Consider the following 27,588-nt stretch of genomic DNA (forward strand, 5'->3'; position numbering starts at 1 on the left):
AATTCATTGTCGGTGTTTTCGTTGAGTTATTGAGGCTCTTTGGGTGTGTTTTTTTTTCCTTCCCGATAAGGTGAAGTACTTTGGGATGGGGTTAGGAGGAATTGGACAAAGCTAGACTTGAATAATCAAGCTTAAACGACAGCAATTGGCCCTTTCCCCAGTCTGGAAGAGATCTGCGGGCGTGAAGGTCCTTTCTTTCCTTAGCCCCCAATCCTGTGGGTATTCTGTAACCGACGATGTTCAAAGGGAAATAGGCTGTGTGGCTGAGCCTCGTATTGCCTGCTTTAGTGGGTTTGGCCTCGGCATATGCATGGTTTCACCATTTGACGGATTGCATCATTTGGTTAGGAGAAACGAAGAACTTTTATGCAAATAAAGCACAGGTAAATTCACCTGGGCAGGATATGGATAGTCCAATACCCATACTATATTGTATGTAGTTGGTGTAAACAAAGAAACTAAGAACCCGGTAACTCAAGCCGGAACCATGGATCCGGAACAACTCAATGGCACAGGAGCTTACCTAGGTAGGTACAGGAACTACAAATACAAAATAATCAGTAGATAAACCCTCATGCACAGAATTGTAGACATTAGAATCTATATTTCTATTGGCAGCTTCCAGCGTCGCAAGCTACAAGAAACAGGGGGAATCCGAGGCGAAGAGAGAAGAAAGCAGAAAGAAAAATTAAAATGACAAGGTGAATAGAAAAAGAAAAAGCCCCTCCTCCGGAGATGCTGATGCCCATATGCCGATAATTATGATGTGGTTCTCCATGCATGCTGCCCCCGATGAATTAAAAAGTTGTCGCTTTTTGCTTTCGCCTCCCTGTGCATCACGCCGATCCAGCCCAGTAGTTCGGGTCACAAAATGCGCCTATCAAAAGAAAAAAAAATGAAACAGTCAATGAGTATGGAAACCAGAGTCACAAAACAAGTTCGTATTGTGAATGTGCAGGCCTTATCATAGCGTCATAGAATCTAATCATAGAGAAAAGACACAAGACAATAGGATTTAGTGCTTCTTTTTGTCCTTCTTCGGGACTTCCTTGAGGATATCGTCGAAGCTCATGTTCGGGTTGAATCGACTGATCGGACGTGTGGGAGGCTCGATGGGAGCAATGCCAGCGGGAAGAGGCAAGGCTTCCAATCCAGGGTAGAATGAGTGGCGATGCTCAGATCGCTGAGCAGCGGCAGGCGACCGGGTTCGTGGAATGGCTGGAGGGGGCGGGGTGAGCCCACCGGGGACCATCATCGAGTTCGGGTAAGGTTCCGAAGAAGATCCAGCCGACGATTGCTGGCCCTGGTAAGGTGATGATATAGAAGACTCTTCATCATCGTAGGTGGCGTCTTCCACCATCGGTGGATCGAGAAGAGCGCCCGCCTCGGCCCACTGCTCGGCCACTTGCCAGCAATGACTGCGGCGGTATACACCTTCCACTCCATTAATGACTACATCGGATGGCAGGCTAACCACACCAGCACCACCCGCAACTCCGAACCAGCTGCGAGCAGTCTTAGTGTCGTTATGAATCCAGGGAGCACCGCCGCGTGGGGCAATGCAGAGGAAATACTCCACGCCCTCATTGAAGTGGACATCAGGGACATCAACTACCAGCATGGGGAGGGCTTGAATGACAGCATATAGGAAGATCCACTGGCCACAGCGAAGATCGGTAATGTCATTAACATTCTTGCCGTGCGCGGAGCGACGCTCGAATTGCATAAAGCTCTCAATGAAAGGAGTGGGTCGCATGGCTTCCCGGGTATAAGATCCCATCAGGACAGCATTAATATCAGAGTTCTTCAGCTTCTTCGTGCTCTGCTTGGCCTCCTTCTTGGCGTCGAGCGGTTTCCGATGCAAGGGCTGCAGCGAAGGCAGCTGTGGAATGTCAAATGGAATGGGGGGAAGCACCGGCGGTGTGCTGCGGTCATACTCGGAGAGAACCTGTCGTAAGGCGCGAACGGTCATTTGCTTTGGATCAGTGGAGTCTACTGGGTCACTGCCCGCGCCCGAAATATCAATTGTGCGCGTCGTCAGGGACGTGCGGTCAACCATCAAATCGTAGAGATCGGTGAAATCGTGGTACAAATCCAAAAGGAGAAGACGGTTAAGGCCGTTCTCCTCGAACTCGTTCTTCTTCGATCGAGCCTTAGGCGGCCACGAGCCGTACTTCTGCCGGTAGTACTGGATCGTAAAGCGGCGGAATTCGTGGAATCCGGTCTTCCAGTTCTTGAAGCGCACCACCTTACTTTCCTCCGAGGTAGTCGAGTTGGCGACGCCCGAGAAAACAGAAGGGAAGTCGAAATCCTCGAGTTTGCCATAGAGACCGCGAATACGGGTGTCGAGATCAATGAACGCGCGCTCCATGCGTTTCTGCGTAATAGGGTGGATAAAGGTATATTTAGGACTCCGCAGTTGCTTGAGCTCATCCAGCTTTCCAACGCCATGGACAAAGCCCTCGACATAAAGCGGATAGTAGCGCAGGCGCTCACCCAAGACGATGGCCTCGATTGTCTTCTCTCTGCTTCGACGGACATCTGCAAGGCGCAATTCTTCACAGTAGTTGCTGAAACTGGAAGTGGCGGTCTCACCGAAGTTGGACGCATCCAGGTTGGAGAACTCAAACCGGGCTAAAAGGACCGCCACGTCCATGAAAATAGAGAAAAGCGTGGATGACTTGGGTGAAGCAATCAAAGACTGGCCGAGCAGGAATGCGAAAAGGTTGCGGAACAAAAGAAGAGTCTCTGTGTCCTCTGGAGAGAGCCTGGCTTGCGGGTTGGACACATCGCAGTTCAGCGGAATGGGGAGATAAAGATGGAGTTCCGGCGCTTCCTCGGGTGTGTCTTCGAATGCCATTCTTTGGCTTCCTGCACTGTCGTCATCGTTCTCATTTTCGAGCTGGCCGTCCACTGGTGACATGGGCGGAGAGACGGGGTTCAGTGATAATGTGCGGGTTGCCTGCTCGAGGCCAGTCTTGCCATCGTTGCCGCGGGCTAGGTAGGTAAGAGAGGGGGATTCGGCAAATATGGTGGAATCGACCTTGAAAGATGGGGCGCGGCCGGCATTCTGGGGGAACATATAGACATAAGTATCACCTTGCTCGTTCCATAGTTCCTGGATCTGGGAAGTAACAAAAAAAAAAGATTAGCTTCGAACACCTCAAGACGGACCGTGTTGGTGTATGCATACCTGTTCTCCTCTGGATAGTGAACCCAGATCATAAACAACCTTCTGGTCCAGTCCTGCGATCCAAGCAGCCGGAAGCATGGGAGTTTGTCGCTTATCGATTGAGCTAGCGCGCGAACGACCGGGCATCCAACTTCTACGCTTCGATGACGGCGTGCTAGGGCGGGAATCCGGGGTCGATCCAGGGATAGCCAACCCGGCGGAGCTGGATGGCCTGCTCATGTCGCGACCCCTGCTCTGCGGGCGGCCAACAGGCGAACTCGGGGCGCTGTTGGCCAGATCTTGGTTCACAGCCAGCAGTGAAGGTGGCGGGGGTAGGCTCTCCATGTCGAGGTTATCGGGGATTGTTCTAGGCTCGGAAGAGAAGACGGCATTGGGGGTCGAGACATGGCGAGTGGGCTTTGAACTGCTTTGGCGTTGTTTGTCGATGGGGTTTTCTGGGGAATTCAACACTGGCGAAGACGTGGACGAGTGGGAGTCCCGATCTTTGGATCCCAGCGAGAACAGAGACGAGATCCGCTTCGCCGACTTAACGGGAGCCGACAACATCTTGATGTGATAGTGATGTTGGGAGGATAAGTTGGAGGAAAGCGACCTGTAGAGAAGGTTAAGCCCGCATGGGAGCCCTAGAGGAATGAAGTGTGTACTTGGCAGCTGATCGGAGGAGGCGGAGGTTTAGGGGGTTATGGAATGGATCGGCAGGAGGGATTGAAAGAATGACAGGAAACCTGATACCCTTTTCAACTTCCACAGAGAATGGATGAGGCTGAGCTGAGATCCAAACAAAAAAAAAAGGGAAAGAGAAATACAAGGGGAAAAAGGTCAGGAGAAATAATTTGATAAATAAAATAATTAAAAAAAAGGTTAATATCGGAGCCTTATTTTTATATTTTACTTGGAATATTTTATATTACTTTACTCTTTAATAATAGTTTACAATAGAATACATGCAATATTCATTTAATACAGAGGGGGAAAAAAAGACGGAGCACATTCGACCCGGTTTATTGCCAATAATAGAACTATGAGATGAGTGGTTCCCTGGCTGTGCATGTCTTGGATGTGGACCCCAATTAAATACAGGAGAGAGATATAGTATATCAATATACGGAGTAGGCAATCATATTAACAATTCCTTTGTATAGTGTGAGGAAAAGTGGAAGAATATATATATATATATATATATATATATTCGTAATTGTTTAATGTTACATCCCAAGGTATATGTTGACACATTAAACCATTAAAATGAACCTTAGCAGTACTAACATACCTTACTCCAACATACCTAGCATCACCCAATAAAAGCCCATATATAAAACACGATCACGCCGCTGCGATCCGACGTATCCTACCAACTGGTGTCCAAATTGGGGTATACAAGTTCATACTAGCCCGGTATTGCCAAGGCACCTGTTTATGACGTGCCTAGTGCCTAGATACTCCGTACTCTCTCTCTCTATATATAATCTCTCTCTCTTTTCTTTCAAAATGACACCAAGGTACTTTGTGCAAGTAAAATTGAGATAAATGTATTTAAATTTACTTGGACCAAATTTCAATATCTATATATATGAATCTCACAATATAAACCAGCTCAGCCAATTCTGGTATTCCTGTACCTGTTTAAACCCCCTAGAACCGTTCAATTCCCGATCTCGGATGCATCAGTGCCCACCTCGCCACATCCTTAACCGCGGAAGCCCAAGCGCTTACCCAAAGCATTCAATTATTCATTTTAACCTATACATAAGCATACATATGATATTCACGATCTACATCGGATTACTTATCCTATCATGACACTCACCGTCTCCCCCGATCAGCCCATCGACCTCCTAACCGGCTGGCCCAACCCCGCGCTCCTCCCCGCCTCCATCCTCAGCCACTCCGCCACGACCGTACTATCCAATCGCTCGATCGCAAACCCAGCCCTCCTCTACGGCCCCGATGAAGGATACGAGCCGCTTCGCGCACACATAGCCGCATGGCTGAGTGATTTTTATCAGCCGCGCGAGCCCGTCTCATTGCAGCGCATCTGCATCACCGGCGGGGCCAGCCAGAACCTAGCATGTGTATTGCAAACCTTCACAGACCCGGTTTACACGCGGAATGTATGGATGGTCGCACCGACGTATTTCTTGGCCGCGCGCATGATGGAGGACGCCGGCTTCGCTGGGCGCTTACGTGGGGTCCCCGAAGATGACGAGGGGGTCGACATAGCCGTGCTAGAGAGCGGTTTACGGGCTGCGGAAGAGGTTGCCCTTCGCGATGGGAATACTGAGCCGGTAGGACAAACCTGGGCCCATGAGTGATAGTTGACATGATCGTTGTCACCGTGCCATGCCACTGTCCCATCGTTTATTGAGTCCCGGACTGACCCTGCCCCTCTTTCCCTACAGAAACTGAAACCGCCCAGGCCCTGGCGCAAAATCTACAAGCATGTTATCTACGCCGTGCCAACTTTCGCGAACCCATCAGGGAAGATTATGTCGTTGCGTAGACGCGAGGCGCTCGTTCGTCTTGCCCGTCAATACGATGCGCTGATCGTTACGGATGATGTGTACGATTTCCTTCTGTGGTCAGCCAAGCCGGGGGTAGAGGAGAATCTTGGTAACCGCGCGTTTGTTCCGCGCATTATCGACGTGGACCGTTACTTGGACGGTGGGCCACAGGATGAATGGGGACACGCACTAAGCAACGGCAGTTTCAGCAAGTTGATCGGGCCCGGGGCCCGCACCGGTTGGGCCGAAGCGTCGGAAAAAGTTGCCTATGGATTATCACAAACGTACGGGGCACCGCTTGGGAATACTTGACTGACCACCCTTTCTCTCGGATTTGGATTCGCAAACTGACCCGATATCGCTTGCAGAGGCTCTTCCCGATCGGGCGGCGCTCCCTCCCACCTATGCGCCGCTATCATTGACCAGATGTTCCCCACAGACATCATACAGAACCACATCCGCGACGTCCTTCAACCGAAATACGCCGAGCGCTACCACACCTTGTTATCAGCAATCCAGGAGCATCTTGTGCCATTGGGCGTTACAATCCCACCACCGGCCGCCGTAGCCGGAGGCTACTTTATGTGGATTGGTCTACCCGCGCCGTTGGTCGCCGCGGATGTAGTCGAACTAGCGCAGAGCGAAGAAAAATTGCGTGTATCTCCTGGTCATGTGTTCCAGATCCCCGGAGACCAGGTGATTGATGAGGGGTTTGCGGATCATCTGCGTCTCTGCTTTGCGTGGGAAGAACCACGACATTTGACCGAGGGGGTGCGTAGGCTAGCGCGTGTTCTCAAGCGTATGACTACCTAGGTACCGGGGTTTAGGTATAGTGGCGTTGGACTTGTATCCACGCCACTTCAGAGCCACGCCAGCTGGTCCAAAGCACGGTCCGTACCGTGTCCACTAGGACGCGTGGCGGATAAATTTCTTAACTATGTAGATAATTTACAACGTAGCCTTGCCAGCTCATACAAGTCTTTCGAGTTGGGTTCTAGTATATATTGTACATGAGGCTCTGCATTGGGCATTGCACTATGCAAATATTAGTCTCCCGGGTCCAAGCCCTCCAAGGCTGGTGGTTACCTATTTTTGGAATGATTAGTCAAAGGCTGACACCGCCAAAATCTTCGGAGATGTCAATTCTGCCAGAAACAGGGGGGTAAATATAACGAGACACTTTAAATCAAAAGGGCAAGGCAATCCCGAGCGGGTCGGGATCCTGGTTCGGGGAGGGGGGGGGGGGGGAGTAAAGCTTGGCCTTAACACCTTTCGCCCCCCTCTCACCTTTACAATCACAAAAGTCAAACCCTTAAGTTGACCTTAAGGAATTCCAGATGTCGTGGCCTGGTCATGTTGTGCCTTTGCTTTTTTTTTGTTCTCCGTCATCAGGAATCCTTCAAACAGCGCCCCGGAATGTTCATCCATAACTGGGAACGCCCCCTGACAACACGCGGGGGGATATCCGCCATTTCACTCGAGGCGTCGAGTATGGCTTGTGTTACATGTGTACATTACACAGACACGGTAGTAGACACAGATATGCAATTTGAAGCAAACGAAAAGAGAAAAAAACAAATCCAAAAACAAAAACAAAAAAACAAAATTAGCCCTTGATCTTCTTCAACAACAATACCTGGGGAATCGACTATCATCGACACTATTGTATTATTGCCATACGGCATATTATACAGGGGGGTCCACCCGGGTCAAGGGCCAAGTGATACGCGAGAACTTGCAATGCTCGTCCTAGTCCCCCTGTGAGCATTAACCTGCATCTCAAATGACTGGAATGGATGACCCGACAGACCCTGTTTGAGTTATGGATCTAGTTATATAGCGCGTAGACCCTGAGTACTCTCTACCTTCTGTGTATTTCATTTTGAAGGTAGGTTTCCGATCCAATAGATTGGAAAGTGTACCTTTCAAGGCGACCCTTAAATTGCCATTCGAAACACCTACGGGCGCTAGTTAGCCGATTCACCCTGCAACACGATCTTTGTTTCAACTGCAGACTATCACGTTTCAAGCTTCCAACGCCGTCGTCAAGTCGGGGATTGTGATTGGTGGGGTGTGGTGGACTTCAGGGCTCTGGAGCGTGTAATTGGTTAAAAGGGGAAGTTTGCAAACGCTTCGGTTTATTCTTATAGGTATGATTACCATCCCGTATCATTGTGTCTATTTTGTCTCTGTTTCTCTTTCTTTTCTATTCATTCCCTTCATTCTCTTCGATTCATCCTATTCATTCATTTCTTGGAACATTTCATTGTTCTCATCTCTTTTGGGAAGGAACTGTGCTGGAGATTGACTCTTTAAATCTTCTCTTTCTTCCTGCATATCGCTGCTGGTCAAGCGTTGGACTCGATTCTTATTTTGACTGCTGCAGTGCTGGTTGCTGAACTATCCTCATTCCCTAGACATCCTTTTTTTTATCTACTTCGCTGCTGGTTCAGCGTTATCCATTTCCAATATGGCTGTTTTACAAACATCCATCGCGATCTTTATCGCCCATATCTTCCTATTGCTCGGTTTACCAGCCTCTTTGGTCGCAGCTGTGCCTGTCGCAGTTCCGGTCTCCCCTGTTCCCAACGTGTTGGCGACTACTCAAAAGACAACCGCCGCCTCAAGCTATTGGGTCGCCGATATTGAGCGCCAGGGTGTCGTCCCCTTCGCAAAGAGCACCGACTACAAGATCTTCCGAAATGTGAAGGACTACGGTGCTAAGGGTCAGTCATTGATCGAAGCTCTGTACCCTCGGACAACATGCTAACTATATCATAGGTGATGGCTCCACTGACGACACTGTCGCTATCAACAAGGCTATTTCTTCTGGAGGTCGATGTGGCAAGGGCTGTGATTCCTCTACTACCACACCTGCTATCGTCTACTTCCCACCTGGTACCTATGTTGTCTCGAAGCCCATCGTCCAGTACTACTACACCCAGATCGTCGGTGATGCTGTCGAACTGCCCATCATCAAGGCCTCCGCCAAGTTCGCGGGTATGGCTGTGATTGACTCCGATCCCTATGAGGACAACGGTGACAATTGGTTCACCAACCAGAACAACTTCTTCCGCGCCATTCGCAACTTGGTCATTGATCTGACCAGCGTTCCCGCTAGCTCTGGTGCCGGTATCCACTGGCAGGTCGGCCAGGCTACCAGCTTGCAGAACATTCGCTTCGAGATGGTCAAGGGTGGTGGTGACGCCAACAAGCAGCAGGGTATTTTCATGGATAACGGATCTGGTGGTTTCATGTCCGACTTGACTTTCAACGGCGGTAACTACGGCATGTTCCTTGGTAACCAACAGTTCACTACCCGTAACTTGGTATTCAACGACTGCCAGACTGCCATCTTCATGAACTGGAACTGGGCCTGGACTTTCAAGTCCGTCAAGATCAACAACTGTGAGGTTGGTTTGAACATGTCTACCTCGCCTTCCAACCAGACTGTTGGGTCGGTCTTGATGCTGGACAGCAAGCTCACCAACAACCCCCACTGGTATCGTCACTGCTTGGACCCAAAAGAGTATCCCCGTTGGCGGTGGTGACCTCATTTTGGATAATGTGGACTTCTCTGGCTCCAAGGTTGCTGTCGCTGGCGTTGATGGCAACACCATCCTGGCAGGTGGCTCTGTTGTTGACACCTGGGTCCAGGGTAATACCTACACCCCGTCTAAGACCATCAACAAGCGCGCCACCGAGGCTGAGCCTGAGCTGGTCACCGTTGTCGAGACTGTTACGGAGACTATCCTTGCCTGTCCCGCTTCCTACGGCCTTCCCAGCGCTAGCCATGTGGGAAGCGACGTTCCTGCCCCCGCGAAGACTGCGTCCATTGGATCCGCCCCCGCTCCTTCGCCTGCCCCGGTTGCTAGTAGCAGCGGCGATACTGACCGCACTGGTAACACTGGTTCAATTCCTGCGCTGAACAGTGTTCTCTCTATTCTCGGCGGAGGCTCTTCTGAGGCTTCTCAAGTCTCGGAGCCCACTCCCGCAGCTGCTCCTTCCACCGAGGCCCCTGTCACTTCCGCGGTGTCTGTTGGTTCTTCGCCTTCCAGCATCGCCTCTGCCAAACAACCCTCTGTTCCTGTCACATCTCCTGCTGCGCCTGCTAAGACCACTAGCAGCGGCTCCCAAGTGAGCCAGGCCCCCCCAGTCTGGCAGTGATAGCAGCACCGCCACTTGCGGTGCCACGGCTCCCGTTTCCTCTGCCCGCACCCAGAGCACTTTGAAGACTGCTTCTAAGCCCGCTAGCCTGCTCAAGGGCGGTGCTATCTTTGAAAGGTCCAAGCCTCTGTACGAGGATGTCGCAGCCTCCTCTTTCGTCAGCGTCAAGTCTGCTGGTGCCAAGGGTGACGGAACCACTGACGATACTGAGGCTATCCAGAAGATCTTTGACAGCTACAAGGATGGTCAGGTCATCTACTTTGATCACGGTGCCTATGTCATCACCTCCACCATCAAGGTTCCTAAGGATATCAAGATCACTGGTGAGATCTGGCCTATGCTTATGGCACACGGCAAGAAGTTCGCCGACCAAGAGAACCCCGTTCCTGTCTTCCAGGTCGGCCCAAAAGGGTGACACTGGCTCTGTCGAGATGAGTGACCTCATCATCACCACCAAGGGTGCCGCCCCTGGTGCCATCCTCATGGAGTGGAACGTTGCTGGCTCTTCTCAAGGTTCCGCCGGTATGTGGGATGTTCACTTCCGCATCGGTGGTGCCGCTGGCACCGAGCTGCAGAGCGACACCTGCCCCAAGACCCCCAAGGAGAAGACCACCCCCAAGAAGGAGTGCATGGCCGCCTTTATGCTTCTGCACATCACCCAGAAGGGTAGCGCCTACCTCGAGAACACCTGGTTCTGGACCGCCGATCACGAGCTCGACCTCAAGGATCACAACCAGATCAACGTCTACACCGGCCGTGGTGTGCTTATCGAGTCGCAGAACCCCGTCTGGCTGTGGGGTACCTCCTCGGAGCACCACCAGCTGTACAACTACCAAGTCTCAAGCGCTAAGAACGTCTTCATGGGCCTCATCCAATCTGAGACTCCATACTACCAATCCAACCCGACCTCGTTGACCCCTTACACCCCGCAAAACTCTTGGAATGACCCCGACTTCTCGAACTGCACGACAAACTCCTGCCGCAAGGCCTGGGGTCTGCGTGTCCTCGGCTCCTCGGACGTCTTCGTCTACGGCGCCGGTCTCTACAGCTTCTTCGAGAACTACGCCCAGTCCTGTCTCAACTCTGAGGACTGTCAGGAGAACATGGTCGAGGTTGACTGTTCGGATGTCAAGCTGTATGGTCTTAGCACCAAGGCTTCTGTCAACATGGTTACCTCATCCAGTGGCAAGTCTCTGGTCCCCCAGAAGCCGAACAAGAGTAACTTCTGCTCTACCATCGCGCTCTTCGAACAGTCTGCTTAGATTATTATTCTTTTCTCCTAAATCATTTTTATGATTATTTTTATTTTTGAGGGTTCTTTTGTTGTAAACAATATCATCTTTTATCCTTTGTATTCCCCAACCATTGTATGGGATTCAATCTCCATTTTCTATTTTCTGGTTCGCTCTGGACAGTTCGTTTTCTTAGATGGTTCCATTTTGGGTGGTCTTTTGCTCGATACCACAGGACTCCGTTCCTTTTATGCTTGAGATCTTCAATAGACTTTTTTCCTTTCTGTGATCGATGCGATGATATATAATGCCATGGCAATTAGTTTACGACCATTGCCCTCGTAGCTTTCTGTTATGGCCCTCGTGAAAGAGAAAATCGCGACTTTGGGAACGTCGCTGCTCATATCGCAAGGATAAGGAGGCAGAACGGTCCTCTGGTCCCCATTAGAAAGCATATTTAGGTGCAATGCAAACAAGAATACAGTAACCTAAAAATCAACCTAAGATCGAATTAGGAGTAGCATTACTCATAACATGAATAAAGCTAAGCCTCAATCCCAACCTGACTATAAGCCCCAGGAAAGTCCCTCATATTCGCCCCAACCTCCCCCTTCCTCCGACAAAACTGCACATAAGCCCCATCACTCCTGACCAGCCCATTCTCCTTCAACCTCAAATACTCCTCCCGCAACAAATGTGTAAATCCCCACATCTTACTCACAACAACCTTCTGCCTCCCAGGAAACTTATACATAGATCTCCTCAACGCCTCAATAGCCGTCCCGCGATGCCGATCAACAGTCCGTACAGAAATCAAAATCTGTCCAACATTCACTCGAGCAACTTTCCCAGCGGGTTTCCCGAATGCCCCGCGCATGCCGGTTTGCAGTCGATCTGCGCCGGCCACGCTGAGCATCTTGTTGATTCGGATTACATGGTAGGGATGAACTCTGATGCGCATGTGGAAGGATTCTTTGCCAGCGGTTTTCACGAGGTGTCTTTTTGGAAGAAGATTAGCGTCAGCTTATACTATGATCTGGAATAAGAATAGGGACAAGGGAGGGGGAATAGATGTACTTGTTGGCACAGATACGTGCGGCTTCCAGTGCTTCGGAACTCAGTTGTTCATATTCGTTGGAGACTAGGTGGACGGTGCAGGGGAAATCGTCCACTGAGGCCTTTTTTCGGCCCAGGTCGAATATGCGGATCTTGGCGTCTGGGACGCCGCGGTTGAAGCGGGATTTGGGATACGGCTTGGGGTATTGTTAGTTTTATATTTGTATTTGTGTGAAGGTGAGGAAGTATAAATATACTTACCTTGTTCTTGCAGTAACGGTAACAGCGGGCTGGTCTTCGTGCCATTTTTGAATCTTTTTGTCTTTGCTTAGTGACTGAGAGAATAAGAGAAACTGTAACTGATATGCTGAGAATAGGAGTCTATTGCAAGTCTTTTATATAGGGAATTTGAGATTCGGGGATTTACCTACAAAATACATTGATATCAGACCCACATGGCTTCGGGTTCCGAAGACGGGGGGATTTTCACCAATCTACTCCGTACCCACTATATTATTATCATATGGTATAGGTTTACATAGTAGGAGGATTGGTAATATGTCACTGGCTCGGATAGTTCATACGCCATGTTTCCAGAATCTTAACATGTTCTGACTCATTTCCATCTATCGGGGTTATCTCGAAGACAGAGTTCAAGGCCCCGAAGATGCTGAAATATAAAAGTTGTTCAACTTTAGTTATGTTCATCCTATGAGGTTCAAAGGCCCTTAAGAATGTGTTCTTTATATCTAATTCCTTCATTCACGGGTCCGATGTACTATAACCTCTTTCCGCGTATACTCTTAAAAGTTAAGCAACAAGTACCTACAACATAGAGATTAATGATTAAGATCAAATATGAGAAAGGAAATGGGGCCAAAAAACACTGTGACTCAACTAATAAGCACTAACATCCTTGTTGATTGGTAATTAATATACTTGTATATTATTCGCCACCTGGGCACCTTTGTATCGCCTAGACTTCAATGAATCTAATCAACGTGAGTTGTGGCTAATTCATGATAAGGGTGACTCCCGAGGTCTGCAACTTTTTGAAAGGTCCCCAAAAAAAAAAAAAAAAAAAAAAGGCCAGGAGAGATCGCATTCTGCGATCTCCACCCTGATAATGTTCACTACCTCCCAAGAGACGCAGATGCATACACACCACCAAAATCAGAACAAACCCAGCAAACCTCAGCGCCTTCCATTTCGAAGTTCATGCGACGCCTGCGCAGCATCAAAAGTACGATGCACAAAGGAACCGCACAGCTGTTCCCGATGTGTCCAAAACGGTCTCAAATGCGTGTATGGACGATCGCGACGGAAGGGTAAACCACCTTCCAACAAGACTGCTTCCATCCATGCATCTGTTTATCCTCAGGCTCCTCCAGCTCCTCCAGCTCCCGCGCAACCATCCTGGACCCCCAGTCCGAATCACCATCAACCAAACTATAATCACAGTTGTAGTTGGTACCGCGCTTCAAACCCTACAGAATGGGAAAGAAGGCGAAATACCTTGCCTCCAAGCTTGACGCCTAGCTTAACTCCAGATGCAGGAATTTCGCACTTGTCAACGCCAGAATTCGGATGGCCGAGCATGGTCGGGTCAGATCCCGTGGTGATCGATGGCGACAGCCTCGGTTCCCTTCCAGAAATGAGAGGGATGGATGACGAGAACGGCGGTGGCCAGGAAAGAGACAAAGTGCGACGCGACCTGGAAGATGGTCAACACGAGTCTTGCATTGCGGTAGCATGTCGGACGCTCTCCTCACTGTACCGATTCGTTCAATTAGATTGTGCGAACGGATATTCAATTTACTATAATCAATCTCGCAATATACTGAAACCACGAACCCCGGAGGAATCCCCGGCAAACGATATTGTATTTTGCATGACTCGATCCGCCACGGAGACGGTTTCTCGATTATTAAATTGCACCGCAAGATCCTGCGCAGGGGATCCTTCTATCATCCTGGTTATCGGGTCGATTCTTTTGCGAATCCTGATCTGGTATGAAGCACTTTACCAATCTGAAATTGGTGGGCTGGGCCTGTCAGCCACTCCGTCGCCGAGTGGTCGCGATTATATGGGTTCGGATGGCAGCTATTCCAGCGTTACACACTCTACGGGTCTTTCGCAGCCGTCTGAAAGTATGGAAGAATCGATATATACTGTTCCATTGACCATTCCCTTGACTGTCGGTACTTTCAATCTCTCTCGCGCTACGGGAACAAAGATGAAAGCCCAACTACTGCTTTGCGAGATGCAGACTTTATCTCAGGTGTGCCAGGTACTCGACTGTCGAGTTCAGGCCGCTGAGAGTATACGTGGTGAGAAGGATCTATGTGGACAGTCGAATACCCATCTACTACGGAAGCTGGGCGAGCTGCAGCATGCATTGACTGCTGTGTGTACGCATGTGCCATCACTCGGATAGGGTGTCCATATCTCATATCTATACTCACAGAGCTAGATTTGGCCATTTGCCACATCATAACACTTGGTACATTTCTCATATACAATATAGGGTTTCCAAGAGACATCATGAAAGTACATCAAGCAGACAAATCCCAAGACAACAAGAAAAAGCGCCACAACAACTGAGACCACTCTACTTGTTCTCCCCATTATCGCAGGCACTCTTTTCGGAGACGCAGGTAGAGATATTGGCACCAGGAGCAGAACGGCACTTGTTGAAGGCATCTTGACAATCATCCTCATTGGAGACCGAGCGCTCTGGATGTGGCGAGTGCAACTTTGCAGGAGAATTGGTCTGGCCATGGCGACAGGCCTCCCTGTCAGAGAAACATGTGGAGAGGTTCGCACCGGGGGCCGTGACGCATTTGTTGTAAGCGTCGTCGCAGGTGGAGTCGGTGTTCATCGCGCTGATGCTGGTTGCCAGGGCGAGGGTGAGGGTGAGGAGGGATTTTAGGTGGACCATTTTGGTTGGTTGGAATGGAGGTTTGTGGGGTTGTATTGTAGTATTGCGATGACGGGGATATTTGAGATGATGCTCAGGATTGAGGATTATGGCGTGATGGCGGTCTTTATAGAGAGTGGTTGTAGGGGATGTTGGTTTGGTTGTTGTGGTGACAAGGGGTACGGTGCATTGCAGTTATTGGATGTATCATGTACAATGCCGTACGCTGTGTTGATCATTTCCAACTCGGCAAGTCGAGTATGCATTGGGTAGGACGAATGATGGGAAATGGTTCCTGTGCTGCTAGGGGAAATTCGATATGGAGTATGCATGATGTCTTGCATTGTGAGTGGATCGTGACGAGGAAGTTGTAATATATGCCGTCATAGCTTGGGATCAGCAAAATTTGGTATTGTAGTGTGCAGCAACTCATCAAGACCACATTCCAAGTATGTCAGTGTAAGACTCAAGCTCCAAGCTCTGAAGAAGCCTCATTGACATCGCGGGGTGATCAACATGATCGACATAAATCGTGGGGACTGTACCTTGCGCTAGTCTCTACTTGCAGGTTGTCCACTACATAATGTCTAATGATTTAATGATTACATTACAGTGTTGCCTTAAGAGATCAACGTGTACAGTGAATCTTTTGCATTGAAGTTCTAGCTAAGGACTTGCTTGGTTTCACCATAAGGGTTACTCATCCTGAACACCACGTAAAGGTGCAAGTCTTGTCCAGGTGCTGCACACAGGACCCGTGCAGCTGGGTTAGGGAAAGGGAAAGGAAAGGGGAGGGTGGGCAAGAGTCGGGGGTGATGGTGCTGAGCTCCCAATGTCGATGGAGAACCCAGAAAAGTACAGTCCGTATCCGCAGAGACAACAGGAGTGGCCCCTCCCTGTTACCTCCTGCTGCATGCTTCGTGCCGGAGTTGGAGCCGAAGCCCCAACCCAGTTTCAGCCTTAACTGGACCGCGTCAAAGATCATCAGTGTCCTAAGGTTACCCTTTCGGACAACAGAGCCACGATGTGCAATGCGAACCCTGGAGACGGGGGGAGGGGAAGAGGAATGAGGAGGGAAAGGGGTGGAGAAGGAAGAAAGAAAAAGAGAGAGAGAGAAATGGGGGGAGGGGGTATTTATATTTTCCTAGTGAAGGCAAACAGGGAAACTGGAGTGACGAGTTGTCCGTCACCTAAAATGGAAGGCACCTAAAAGGGAAGGCACCTACCACGAGACATGGCCTAAAAGGAGTTGATAGAAGATACGAAAGTTTGATGACAGTGAGATGATAACTTGGCTGTCGCATGTCTCGCTGAGCTTCGGGATAGCTTCCAGCAGATTCTCACTCAAAGACTCTTACAACCAGTTGATCCTAGTCGCTTGGGCACTACTAGAAACTGTTGATTGTCGACACCCTGCCAGTGAATACCTAGTTCCTTGAAACGGTTCTTCAAGCTGCCCCTGTCTCGAGCGTCCACTCGAGATTGGTCAATGCCGACTGTTGTGAAGACCTCAAGAACGGTACGAAAGAAGATATCAGGAAAGGCACTAAGTTTTCAAGTTATTATGTGGTTTTCTGGAAGTATATATCCATTGTATGAAAGAACATTGTATTAAATGTATTAAAACAAAGATCGGTTAGATAACGCTCTCCTAAATAAAATAACACCTGAAGAAAATTGGAGATGTGGGTGGACTTAAAGAGTTAAAGCTATCCAAAGTGATAAAGTTAATCAAAATTTTGCTATGTCATCTAGAGCTCCTTTTTCAGGGAATGCTCAGGCTTATGGGTGGTCTCGTAGTCAACATGCACATAGGCACGCTCAACATCGGGAAGCGACTCGAGCTTAATCTGGAGCTCTTCGGCGACATCGTGGGTGGCACGCAGAGATGCCTCTGCGTCCATGACGACATCCACCTCGACGAGCAGGCGGGGGCCAGAGGTGTACGCACGGACGGTATCAATGGCAGTGATGACAGGAGAGTGGGTCATGGCTGATAGAAATGTTAGTGAATGGTTTTGTCAGGAGTTCAAAAGAGTCTCAAGGGAATGAACATACCAATGTAAGTGATGAGCTGCTGCATCTTAGTGTCTGCAGTAACGCCGACGAGCAACTGGAACTCGCCATAGGCGGAGTGCAGCCACAGCACACTGACCAGCACAGACAGGATAATAGCACCCATAGGATCAATCCACCAACGCAGCTTACTGCCACCGACGGAGGTCAGAATACCGAACCCGTTGATGAACAGATCATTGCGGTGGTCCTCCCACAGAATGCGGATCTGAGAAACCTGGTTGCGCAGGGCCCAGCAGTACAGGAAAAGTGCAAACTTGGTGGCAAAGGCGACGGCGACGGCAATGACGGAGGGGAGGTGGAAAGATTGGGTTTCTTCCTCAGAGCCAGATACCAGCTCGCGAATAGAGAAGGCGATAATAATGAAAGAGACAGCGGTCATCAGGAAGCAGAAGCAGATATTTCCAGCTGTTTCAATGCGGGCCTTTCCAGCCGGGAACTTGCGTGGATCAACACGGTTGACAGCCTTGTTACACAGCAGGAGGGTCAGGTTGGACATGGGGTCGAAGACAGCGTCGGCCATTGTGGTGAACAGAGAGAGCGACCCGGATGATACGGCACCGTATACCTGGATGACCGAGAGAATGATATTCGCGGCAAAACTACCGTAAACAGCGATCCGGTACTTGAGACGGTTGTCGACGCTCAATTCGCGGGCAGCACGTCGGTGCTCTTCGACGGGTTTCAGCATGCGCTCAATGTTTTCATTTTGAGACTCGTAGAATCCTTGCAGCTTCTTGGTGACAAATGCCTGCTTTCCAAGACGGGCTGTGTCTTTCACTATGGAACCCACTTTCCGGCTTTTGTTTGCAGTGGTGGAATCCCGTTTCCGCGAGGTATTGGCTTTCATCTGCCGGATCTCATCCTCGGTCTTCAGCTTTGAGGCAAGTTGGAATGGGTCGCTTTCAGGGGTATAACGCGGCGGAGGTTGACCTTCTTCATCGCTTGAACTGCCACTGCGGTGTTGTTGCATGGCGGTGAGCTCGTGCTCTAGGGCGGTTGTGGTCCCCTCGTTGATGGAAAGTGGAGCCATTCTGTCGGTCCGGTGTGACGGTGAGTTGCTGTGAGTGTGATGCAAGCTCTGGAAGGCATGAGGGTGGTTGGAAAGACTGTGACGCAAATGTTCCTCCATGATGAATGAGATGAATGGGCTGGATTGGGTGAATGAGATGAAAGAAACCCTTAATGCAAGGGGAGCAATAAATTCTTTGAAATAATCGTGGCTATGCTTATCTTATCGAGATGATCTTGCTCCACTTTATCTTGGTAGCTCCTTGGCACATCATTTTTCATGTACAACATCCCAACATCCCAACATACAAATTACATACATTACTGCGTTGCAGGTATTCGTAATATTCTCATTGGATATTCAATGGTACCTGAATAAGGTTGCCAATGGCGCCGAATATTATGCTACTAGCTCACGTGACAACTTGGATATTTTGATTATATAGACTCGGGTGGAACTATACTCTTTTTGAGGAAGGATTCACGCTGGCTGATTCATGCCTGATATATCTGGTATACACCATCTATTCATGCAGGAATCTCAACACACAGAAGATGCCATAAGCTCTGTCTGGACTATTGAGACTTTCTGTCCATCCTGGGCTTTGCCTGTCTGGGGAACTCTGTGCTGTGAATGTCACCATGAGCATTTCTAGTAGAGAAAAAGCTATGAGCGCGACCATACCAAGGCGACTAACATTTTTAATAACTCTCTCAGGCATCAATAGCCGGTGGACAGTGGCAACCACCGAGAGGGCTTAATGATATTGCTTGTAGCAGCGAATATTGTGTCGAACAAGCCATCGCTAATTTGTTTTATTTCAGCACGTTAAGATTGTACTTCGGTGAGGACATGGCATGCTGGCGATGGGATCAAGCACATGCCAAACATAGTCATGTAATTAGAATCATCCGGAGTATTTGGAGCTACAGCGTATTTGCTCGACTGAGGGAGCTTTGCTATCTTGCTCACAACCGGTAGCTTATTCGCATATCTTCGATCTAGCTATACAACCTCGGAGCTGTGTAGATAGCCACGAGGAACGGGTGTTGCGCTAGTCATGGATGCCTTCATTGAACTGTGGCTAGCACTCAAGCTTGAAAAATGAGTTTGAAAGGTGGAATGAGACTCTGGCTAAATAAACCTATTTCTCAACCTCCATCTAGGGAAACTCTATGTATACCTTGATTTCCTCATGGTTGTCAAAACGCTGATAGTACCTCGGCGCTTCTTCAATTCCAATCACTTGGCTCGTGATAAAACTAGGGTTTGCGCGGCCGGAAGCAATAAGCTGCACTAGCTCGGGAGCCACAAGTTTAGGATCCACGACTCCTGCTTCATATCTCAGATGCTTCCCAAAAAAGTCTGTGATAGGAAAGGATATGTTTGGAGAGAGTGTGTCTCCAAGCGGTGCACCAGGAGAACTGGGCTGAGTCATGAAAACACCGATTTGGCCAATCCCTCCCTGTGATGAAGCTACCCCGATCATGCTTTCTAAAACAAAGTTTTCTTGAATGTTGCCATCTCTGTTGATAGCCTCCATTCCGACGCAATCCACAGCCCTTGTTACTCCGTTGGGTTCAAGAGCCAAAATGTGCTGGACTGCGTCGGTCTCGACGAAGTTGACTGGAATTGCGCCGATCGATGCTGCGCGTTCCAAGCGCATGGGAACATGGTCAACAGAATACACACGGGAGGCACCGCGGAGCATAGCAGAGTATGCCGCTAAAAGACCCACTGGACCTGCCCCGAAAACCGCGACCGAGTCACCTGGCTCGAAACCAGCGTACGTGAGAACAGACCAACCGGTGGCAAAGATATCAGACACAGTCATATAGTCTCTTTCAATTGAAGAGTTTGTTGTGTTGGCAGTCAAAGGCACAGGAATCAATGAGTCATCAGCAAAGGGCACACGTGCATATTCAGCTATCTGAGTTAGCGATTGGTACTCATCGTTATTAATAGTGACTAACCTTGCAGCCCTCCCAGGTCCGCACCTGTACCAAATGAGTCCATCTCCGGTGGATGCATGTTTAAATGTCCGGTGGCCACGTTGTCAGGTATCACAACATAGTCACCGACAGCTAACGAAGAGACGGCATCGCCGACCTCCGAGATCCATCCGAGGGCTTCGTGTCCCATCACCCATGGTGGATTGCCTCCCTGGACCCCGTGGTACATATGAAGGTCAGAGCCACAGATGGCTGAAGTTGTAATGCGTACGACCACATCGGTATTGTTGATAATCGTGGGCCTGGGTACGTCCATGACGGAGACATTGTAGGGTGTGCCGCTATACACAACGCCTCGCATGATTGTGCTGAGGGACATGGTGATACTTGTGGAATGGAAAATGCAGACTGAGGTCGAAGAAAGAGCTTTCAGGGTTTATTGAGTTGAGAAAAATGCAAAACCTTGAGACGGCGGTATTTATATTCAGTCATTCCTGTTCCTTCGTGCCAATGAACAGTGCATTAGCTTGACAAAATTGCGTCTCTCTCAATATTAAAGCTGCCAATATCAATGATGACAGACATATTCAAGGAAGAGGCGGAGATAACGTGTCAAGCAAGGGCGCTCTCCACCGAATAGGGCTTGGCTAGCATGCCGAGCGATGTTGCCTGCAGATCTGTATATCAAAGTAGGCAAATCAAGCTCTGTAGAGTAATAGATCGACACAAATGCAGGAAATACTGTGTCATCCTGGCGGAGTTAATTGTCAATTTCGGAGAGTACAACGATGCTGATCACCGTAGTAGTCGAATACATTTGAAAGTATTAATTTGCTATGCATACCTGGATATAGAATACCTGCGATGGTTGTGCGGGGAGAGTAGTGGAGACAGAGCAAGTAGAAGAGGAAGCAGAGTAAATAGAGGAGGTAGGGGCGATTGCTTCGGATAAAGAATGTCCTTGTTTGCTTGCATCCGTTGTCGCTCCTTGGTTTATGGTCAACATTGACTTGCAAATTGAAGATATGGCGAGCCCTCTGATTAAATTAATCTTAGCGGTGCTGTCGTTTCTGCCAGGTCTTTAACTCCGGCCCGGTCATCCACATCTTTAACATTGTGCGAGGTTGATGCTACCCATTGTGTATTGATTTAGGAAATTCCATCTCGGTCATTGCAAAGATTAGCGCTAGGATGTCAGCAGTCATAACAGACAGAACAGAGAACAGGATGCGATCTCAACTCAGAAGAGCCACTGAATTAACCCGCCAATTAGGTATGACCCTTTTCGCCTACCTAGGTAAGTTCGGAGTTAAGAGGTCGGGGTTAAAGACGCCACGATGGGTAGCTTACCACACATATTGATCTGCAATATCTATCGTATAATTACCCTCTCACAGGTCTAATAATTTGATTAACCAGTTTTTATTTCGTTCTTATTTTCATCTTGTCCGTACTGCAGTCCTCAGCTATCACTCTAAACGATGAATCCCACAACCGCCCTACCAATTGTTCTCGGGTCAATGACAATTGGCAAGCCAAGTAATCAATCAAACAACGAAAGCAGAAAATGAGAATCTAACAAACAATTTCTCAGATACGGCTCATGTTCGCATTGGTGATATTGAAGGCGCCAACAGCATGCTCGACGTGTTCCAGAAGCATGGACACAACAAAATTGATACCGCCCGCGTCTACGGTGCAGGCACAACGGAGCAGTATCTTGCTGAGGCCAACTGGCACAAACGTGGGCTGGTAGTGGATACCAAGCTGTACCCGACTGCACGACGGGATATGAAGTGGCTCACACCCGAATTGTGGACTCACGAACCGAAGGATGTGCGTCTTGGTCTGATGGAAAGTTTAAAAGCCCTTCGAGCGGAGGAAGATGGTGTAGATTTGTTCTACCTCCATGGCCCGGATAGATCGACGCGGATTGAAGAGACGCTCGCTGAAGTCGACAAGCTATATCGGGAGGGACACTTTCAGCGTTTTGGTATCTCCAACTTTCAATCATGGGAAGTGGCTCAAATTTGTGAGATCTGTGAAAAATTCGGGTTCATCAAGCCGACAACCTATCAAGGGATATATAACGCCTACCAGCGGTCTATTGAGGCCGAACTTCTGCCTTGCCTCCGCCACTACGGAATCGGACTTTATGCGTTTCAGCCATTGGCCGCAGGCCTCTTGACATCGCGGTACCGGCGACACCAACCACTTGAAGATTACGAAACTGGATCAAGATTCGACCCTAGGACAGAAAGCAATCTTGTCTATCATAGCCGTTATTTGACAGACCGCAATTTCGACGCCCTAGACCTACTTCGTCCTCTTGCAATGAAACATGGTCTCAGTGAGGCGGAATGCGCCTTACGTTGGATAGTAAACCACAGCGCATTGAAGAAAGAATTCCAGGATGCAGTTCTCATCGGAGCCTCTAGTCCTTCTCAGCTGGAGCAGAACTTGCTTGACCTCGAAAAGGGTCCTTTACCAGAGGAAATTGTGCAAGCATTGGATGAAGGGTGGAGACTTATTTCAGGAACTTACAGATACTGGCATTAGATTACGATAACGAAGAAACCAATAGTAGATTTCCATGAGAAGAGGTGTACCTTGGTGGACTTAAGCAAAAAGAACTACAAAGGTCAACTTGCGTGACCCTTTTCTCCACTCTCTTCTCGCCTCAACTGGGTACTCATTGCAAATATACCACATTTCTACTAGGCAGGCATTTCTCGCTTTGGAGTGCGTTGAAAATTAGGCTTGCTTCTATATCAGATTAGATAACGTTTATAGACTGCTGCTGAATAATTATCGTGTCCTACGCTTCATCCTCGCTGATTTGATCTAAAGGTTCCCCGGTTGTTCTTTTGCCTGGAATTTCTCAGCCTTTAGGTGAAGGAACTCATAAGTGGAACCTGTTGCTTTTATCAACTTAAGCATAAACGTAAGAAGACACATTTGATATAAGTTGATTCATCCGAGACACTAATCAGGGCCCCACGAAGGCAAGCAAATATCAAGTATCGTGGCAAATAGGGGCGCCACAATTATTCCAAGCAACTAGCAGGAGAATGGCCACAAGACGTGGCCATATTTCGATGAGTTGGCATGCTATATGTACCTATCAGGTGCTCTCTTCCCTCGGAAAAAGGGTTATTGGACAGTTTAAGGTTACGGCCAGTTGTTATGTAATCCGTTCTGAATCCGTGCTAGATTACGACGGATGACAAGTGCCAATCCGTACTCCGTAATACCTTCCCCGCACAGCTCTGTATGTGTGTGTAAATCGACCTGGAGATCGGCAAATAAAAAGTGACGCAGGCTTGTGTTGCTCAAATACCTGAATTCACGATCACGTCGGCGTTGAATCTCTAATCTCTAGCTCTAGCGTGCACGAAAAGGGGGCCGCGGAGATGGCCGCAAAGTATGATGACATTGCTGTAGTAAGTGTTGCTCGCATAACCTGACGGGGTTATGCTAACCATTCCTCAAGGACCCTGACTTCTACTATATGAAGGGCAATCTGGAACCAGATGACTTTCGATCGTGAGTATATTCTAGAAGGATTGGTAGTGCATATTTGACATCTCCGCTTTTCAGGGAGACAACCTCGATCGCATCGACTATTGCGAAGGGACGGTTTGAAAATGGCCGAAGGTTGGCGCAATTCAGACAAGGCCTATCTCATTGACTGACCTGGAAGGTAGATATCAAGCGACAAAGGAAGATGACTATTGGTAAGCCATGACGTATTTGTATCAGAGATGCATCAACTAAATCATATGTAGGGGTCCCTCAGATGAGAAGCAATTCGAGGCATTTGAAATTAGGTGAGGCTTACATATACCTATCTCCTTCACTAGAAGGGAAGATGTAGTATTAACATGCCAAGTCACATATTGTTCCTCGTTCTAGATTACAACCAACCAAATCCTCTCTTCCTCGCTCCTATAGGCGATTCGCCCCAGGTATATTTATTATGACCCATGCTTATCTGTCTGTGTATGGACTAATCAATTAAAATAGCATATTCTGGACATTGGAACGGGAAAAGGAAGCTGGGCAATGCAAGTCAATAAACCTTATCTCAAGGAATGCTCTAACGATCTCACAGTGACGTTGCGGATCTTTACCCGACAGGTAATTGGATTGCGGGCACGGTTTTGTGCTGTTCTGAGACTGACGCGTGACAGCCACGATTCGCGGAGTGGATCTGTTTCCTCCCCCGTGACCTGGATGCCTCCAAATTGCGTCTTCGAAGTAGACGATGTACTCAAAGATTGGACATGGAGAGAGCCGTTTGACTTCATTCATATGCGTATGATGTATGGGGCCTTTGATCCAGAGGGTTGGAATCAGGTGTACAAGCGGGCCTACGAGTGAGTGAAAATATGATCGCTCGGCCTTTTTAGATGCCAAACCCTAATCGCTTGTCCTCACAGTGCCCTAGCTCCAGGTGGCTGGATCGAGCAAGTGGAGTTTGATATACGATGCCACAGTGATGACGGTACCCTGAAGAAAGATAGCCTGTTAGCCGGCTGGGGTGACATGTTCATTAGGTGCTCCGCGCGGGCCGGACGGTCGCTCACAACCCAGGAAACGATGCGCGGCGCTATGGAGAAGGCCGGATTTGTGGATTCGCATGAAAAGCTTTACAAAATACCTCTCGGTCCATGGGCCAAGGACAAAATCCTGAAAGAGGCCGGGCAACTTCATTACGCTCATTGGAACGCTGCTCTAGAGGGCTGGGCGATGTGGCTGCTTACCCATTTTGGGGAACCGGAGCCGTGGACAACGGATGAGGTCCAGGTTTATCTAGCCAAAGTGCGTTTGGAGTTGAAAAATCCAGACACACATGGCTGGAATTATGGGTAAGCTCCTTCCCTATGGTCTCATCTCTGGCTGTTCCATGTGATAACAAGCGTAGTCGTCGTGTGTGGGCAAGAAAGCCTACCGAAAAGGAATTGATGGCGAAGCGCGGGCTGAAGTCTGAGCCGTAGCTATGAATATGTTACGCACAAACATATCATTTTTTGGAGAAATGCCCTAGCTAAGAGCCAGGATTAGCTAACATAAGCCTCCTGGATCCAACCCCATGCGCTTGCCACAGGATACGGCCCATGCCCACGGCTTGTCGAACGTGACATGGCTTTGGCATTACTGCGTCGCGTAAGTCTGAACATACGGGAGCTATCATTGTGCTCAATTTTAATGGAACTGGCCATTATAGAGAGCTTTCTACAATTTAACGCTGCAAAGTGATTGGCTGCGAACACTTCATTTTTATGATACGGTCGTTGTCTAGTATTTCTTCTGTTTCATTCAAATCGTTTACTTATCATAATGTGTGTCCTAGTACAGTCCTAGGATAATACTGTATTCCTAGAAGAGCTGATGGTGCAGAGCTAGAGTCAGTGTAGGGCCAGAGCCAGTATAGAGCCAGAGCCAGAGCCAGAAGAGCTCATAATGTCCCCCATATGATTTCTTTGAGCGAGACAGCTTAAAGTGTAACCCCTGCGAGTATGTAATGGAGTGAAATAATCGGGGCAACTTGACCCAACGCAACGCAGCACCACCCGCTATAAATGGCACACAATCCCCCACTCACCTTCTTCCTCTTCCTCCTTCTTCTCTCATCTTCGTCAAACATCACTCATATTTCTGCCTTCAGACTTTCTACGCAACCAACATCTCATTTCATCTTATCAAAATGGCGAAAGAATCAACTACCCCAAACAAGGCCACCAAGCCTGTCAAGGCAGGAATCACAAAGCGCACACCTGTCAAGGCGAAGGCTTCCCTTGCCCTTGCCAGCGTCTCATCCCCTAACATTGACCGGGACCTGGTCTTCCTGTGTAAATGCGTGAAGATGTCCACCGGAATGAAGGTAAGTGTCTCTCAGTTGGCTTCACATGTCAAATTAAACATATTATGGCACACAATATAATGGGCACAACATATGAAATTATGCCATTTACTGACTGGGATATCTTACAGATCGACTGGCTTGCCGTCGCTAATGATGCTGGCAAGTCCGTTGGCACTGTGCAGAAACAGTTGTCCCGGCTGAACATCAAGCTGGAGAAAAGCGTCCCCATCAACACTGACGACTCCGCGAAGGACACCGAAGACACCGAAGACGCCAATGATGAGGACTAGATGGGACAATATGTCGGTGGCAACGCACGGAGGGATGCGGTAGTGAAGACAGCCACCTGTTCCCTGCTCTCCTGGTTTTCACTGGCTTTACATCAATTTATTTTCTAAAATTCATTTACTCAATATTCTTGGGTTGCACTCCAATGTGCCCATTAGTCTTGTGCATGTGAGAGCAGCATCTCTGGAGAGATGCCTGTGACGCTCCACGATTCTTTTCTTTTTTAGACTGAATCCAATGAACCAATTTTCAAAAACTATTTAAAATCTTGCTCCCAGTAAGAAAAATGTTAATAACTTCTGAGCATGAAATAAATGTTTGAACCGTTCAAAGTGACGTTGAAGTTATCGATGTATAATCAGGGTTGAATCTCCCGATCTTGAACTCCACAGGGGGCCAATGAATCTAACAACAACCCTTGTCCAATCTTTGTTCAACTTCATATCCAACTGTGTTCTAATACGTCCAACTTGTACAATATAACCCTAAGATGACCTCATTCCTGCATGACCCCAGATCCGAGCCCCTCATTTAATACCCCGCCCCCTTCCAGTTCATTTGTCTCCTTTGTACTTCCCATCTTACCTCCAAATCATCTATTTCATCATGTCGAACCCATACTTTGATATTGAATACACTACGGCTAGCGGCCAGGGTAAGTCCACTCTTCCATCGCAATTCACCGAGACTAACACTAAGTAGTGGAAAACTGGGGTCGCATCGAGTTCAAACTTTATGACGACGTCGTCCCCAAGACTGCAGCCAACTTCCGCGCTCTCGCAACAGGCGAAAAGGGCTTCGGCTATGCAGGCTCTGCTTTCCACCGTGTGATTGCCGGGTTCATGGCCCAGGGTGGTGACTTTACACGCGGCAATGTCAGTAGTGGGATCACAGCGAAATCCGAGCTCCGGCTAATTTCTCTTCTCTCTTTTAGGGCACTGGCGGCAAGTCTATCTACGGCGAGAAGTTTGCGGATGAGAACTTCCAGACCAAGCATACTAAGGGCGGATTGCTCTCTATGGCAAATGCTGGACCGAATACCAACGGTTCTCAGTTCTTTATTACTGTGAGTCGAAGCTATACCGGGAATAGATTGGAGACGTGTTGTGCTGACTGGATTAGTTTGTGAAAACTCCTCACTTGGATGGCAAGCACGTTGTCTTTGGAGAGGTTGTTTCTGGTCAGGATATTCTCCAGAAGATAGAGAGCAAGAGCTTGGATCGGTCTGGAAAGACTGATGGTATCATTAAGATTGCTGCTTCGGGAACAGTCTAGGCTTTCTGAGCGATTATTCTAGGATATATTCTATCTAAACAGCCTAC

The 27,588-nt window shown here is 48.7% G+C and overlaps 12 protein-coding genes across 12 annotated transcripts; 7 read left to right on the forward strand and 5 right to left on the reverse strand.

Moving 5' to 3' along the window:
- Positions 1 to 1,015: 1,015 nt before the first annotated feature.
- Positions 1,016 to 3,739, reverse strand: N7487_003861 (uncharacterized protein; the record flags this gene model as incomplete). The annotated part of the gene is made up of 2 exons (XM_056871608.1): positions 1,016 to 3,124; positions 3,194 to 3,739. 2 exons carry the CDS (start codon positions 3,737 to 3,739, stop codon positions 1,016 to 1,018), a joined length of 2,655 nt encoding a protein of 884 aa, XP_056729328.1.
- A 1,250-nt stretch (positions 3,740 to 4,989) lies between these two features.
- Positions 4,990 to 6,507, forward strand: N7487_003862 (aminotransferase-like domain-containing protein; the record flags this gene model as incomplete). Its single annotated transcript, XM_056871609.1, has 3 exons — positions 4,990 to 5,478; positions 5,593 to 5,978; positions 6,063 to 6,507. 3 exons carry the CDS (start codon positions 4,990 to 4,992, stop codon positions 6,505 to 6,507), a joined length of 1,320 nt encoding a protein of 439 aa, XP_056729329.1.
- A 1,657-nt stretch (positions 6,508 to 8,164) lies between these two features.
- N7487_003863 (glycoside hydrolase family 55 protein) lies at positions 8,165 to 11,123 on the forward strand (the record flags this gene model as incomplete). The annotated part of the gene is given in 5 exon segments (XM_056871610.1): positions 8,165 to 8,420; positions 8,476 to 9,102; positions 9,173 to 9,831; positions 9,851 to 10,258; positions 10,320 to 11,123. 5 exon segments carry the CDS (start codon positions 8,165 to 8,167, stop codon positions 11,121 to 11,123), a joined length of 2,754 nt encoding a protein of 917 aa, XP_056729330.1.
- Positions 11,124 to 11,637: 514 nt separating this feature from the next.
- On the reverse strand, positions 11,638 to 12,455 carry N7487_003864 (60S ribosomal protein uL16; the record flags this gene model as incomplete). Its single annotated transcript, XM_056871611.1, has 3 exons — positions 11,638 to 12,091; positions 12,171 to 12,346; positions 12,411 to 12,455. 3 exons carry the CDS (start codon positions 12,453 to 12,455, stop codon positions 11,638 to 11,640), a joined length of 675 nt encoding a protein of 224 aa, XP_056729331.1.
- A 1,291-nt stretch (positions 12,456 to 13,746) lies between these two features.
- On the forward strand, positions 13,747 to 14,586 carry N7487_003865 (Ribosomal protein L10e/L16; the record flags this gene model as incomplete). Its single annotated transcript, XM_056871612.1, has 1 exon — positions 13,747 to 14,586. One exon carries the CDS (start codon positions 13,747 to 13,749, stop codon positions 14,584 to 14,586), a length of 840 nt encoding a protein of 279 aa, XP_056729332.1.
- Positions 14,587 to 14,760: 174 nt separating this feature from the next.
- On the reverse strand, positions 14,761 to 15,090 carry N7487_003866 (uncharacterized protein; the record flags this gene model as incomplete). The annotated part of the gene is made up of 1 exon (XM_056871613.1): positions 14,761 to 15,090. The coding sequence occupies one exon, from the start codon at positions 15,088 to 15,090 to the stop codon at positions 14,761 to 14,763; it is 330 nt and encodes a 109-aa protein (XP_056729333.1).
- A 1,730-nt stretch (positions 15,091 to 16,820) lies between these two features.
- Positions 16,821 to 18,277, reverse strand: N7487_003867 (cation diffusion facilitator family transporter; the record flags this gene model as incomplete). Its single annotated transcript, XM_056871614.1, has 2 exons — positions 16,821 to 17,062; positions 17,128 to 18,277. 2 exons carry the CDS (start codon positions 18,275 to 18,277, stop codon positions 16,821 to 16,823), a joined length of 1,392 nt encoding a protein of 463 aa, XP_056729334.1.
- Positions 18,278 to 19,319: 1,042 nt separating this feature from the next.
- N7487_003868 (glutathione-independent formaldehyde dehydrogenase) lies at positions 19,320 to 20,488 on the reverse strand (the record flags this gene model as incomplete). Its single annotated transcript, XM_056871615.1, has 2 exons — positions 19,320 to 20,083; positions 20,131 to 20,488. 2 exons carry the CDS (start codon positions 20,486 to 20,488, stop codon positions 19,320 to 19,322), a joined length of 1,122 nt encoding a protein of 373 aa, XP_056729335.1.
- Positions 20,489 to 21,590: 1,102 nt separating this feature from the next.
- On the forward strand, positions 21,591 to 22,668 carry N7487_003869 (aldo/keto reductase family protein; the record flags this gene model as incomplete). Its single annotated transcript, XM_056871616.1, has 2 exons — positions 21,591 to 21,648; positions 21,704 to 22,668. The coding sequence occupies 2 exons, from the start codon at positions 21,591 to 21,593 to the stop codon at positions 22,666 to 22,668; spliced, it is 1,023 nt and encodes a 340-aa protein (XP_056729336.1).
- Positions 22,669 to 23,522: 854 nt separating this feature from the next.
- N7487_003870 (uncharacterized protein) lies at positions 23,523 to 25,109 on the forward strand (the record flags this gene model as incomplete). The annotated part of the gene is made up of 9 exons (XM_056871617.1): positions 23,523 to 23,552; positions 23,603 to 23,655; positions 23,710 to 23,766; positions 23,817 to 23,846; positions 23,898 to 23,939; positions 24,002 to 24,077; positions 24,136 to 24,488; positions 24,552 to 24,980; positions 25,037 to 25,109. 9 exons carry the CDS (start codon positions 23,523 to 23,525, stop codon positions 25,107 to 25,109), a joined length of 1,143 nt encoding a protein of 380 aa, XP_056729337.1.
- A 710-nt stretch (positions 25,110 to 25,819) lies between these two features.
- Positions 25,820 to 26,268, forward strand: N7487_003871 (uncharacterized protein; the record flags this gene model as incomplete). Its single annotated transcript, XM_056871618.1, has 2 exons — positions 25,820 to 25,996; positions 26,107 to 26,268. 2 exons carry the CDS (start codon positions 25,820 to 25,822, stop codon positions 26,266 to 26,268), a joined length of 339 nt encoding a protein of 112 aa, XP_056729338.1.
- A 604-nt stretch (positions 26,269 to 26,872) lies between these two features.
- Positions 26,873 to 27,541, forward strand: N7487_003872 (uncharacterized protein; the record flags this gene model as incomplete). The annotated part of the gene is made up of 4 exons (XM_056871619.1): positions 26,873 to 26,921; positions 26,969 to 27,141; positions 27,201 to 27,332; positions 27,389 to 27,541. The coding sequence occupies 4 exons, from the start codon at positions 26,873 to 26,875 to the stop codon at positions 27,539 to 27,541; spliced, it is 507 nt and encodes a 168-aa protein (XP_056729339.1).
- Positions 27,542 to 27,588: the final 47 nt, after the last annotated feature.

Source organism: Penicillium crustosum, assembly GCF_028827405.1.
Source record: "Penicillium crustosum strain IBT 35664 chromosome Unknown utg000002l_segment0_segment0, whole genome shotgun sequence".
Lineage (NCBI taxonomy): Eukaryota > Fungi > Ascomycota > Eurotiomycetes > Eurotiales > Aspergillaceae > Penicillium > Penicillium crustosum.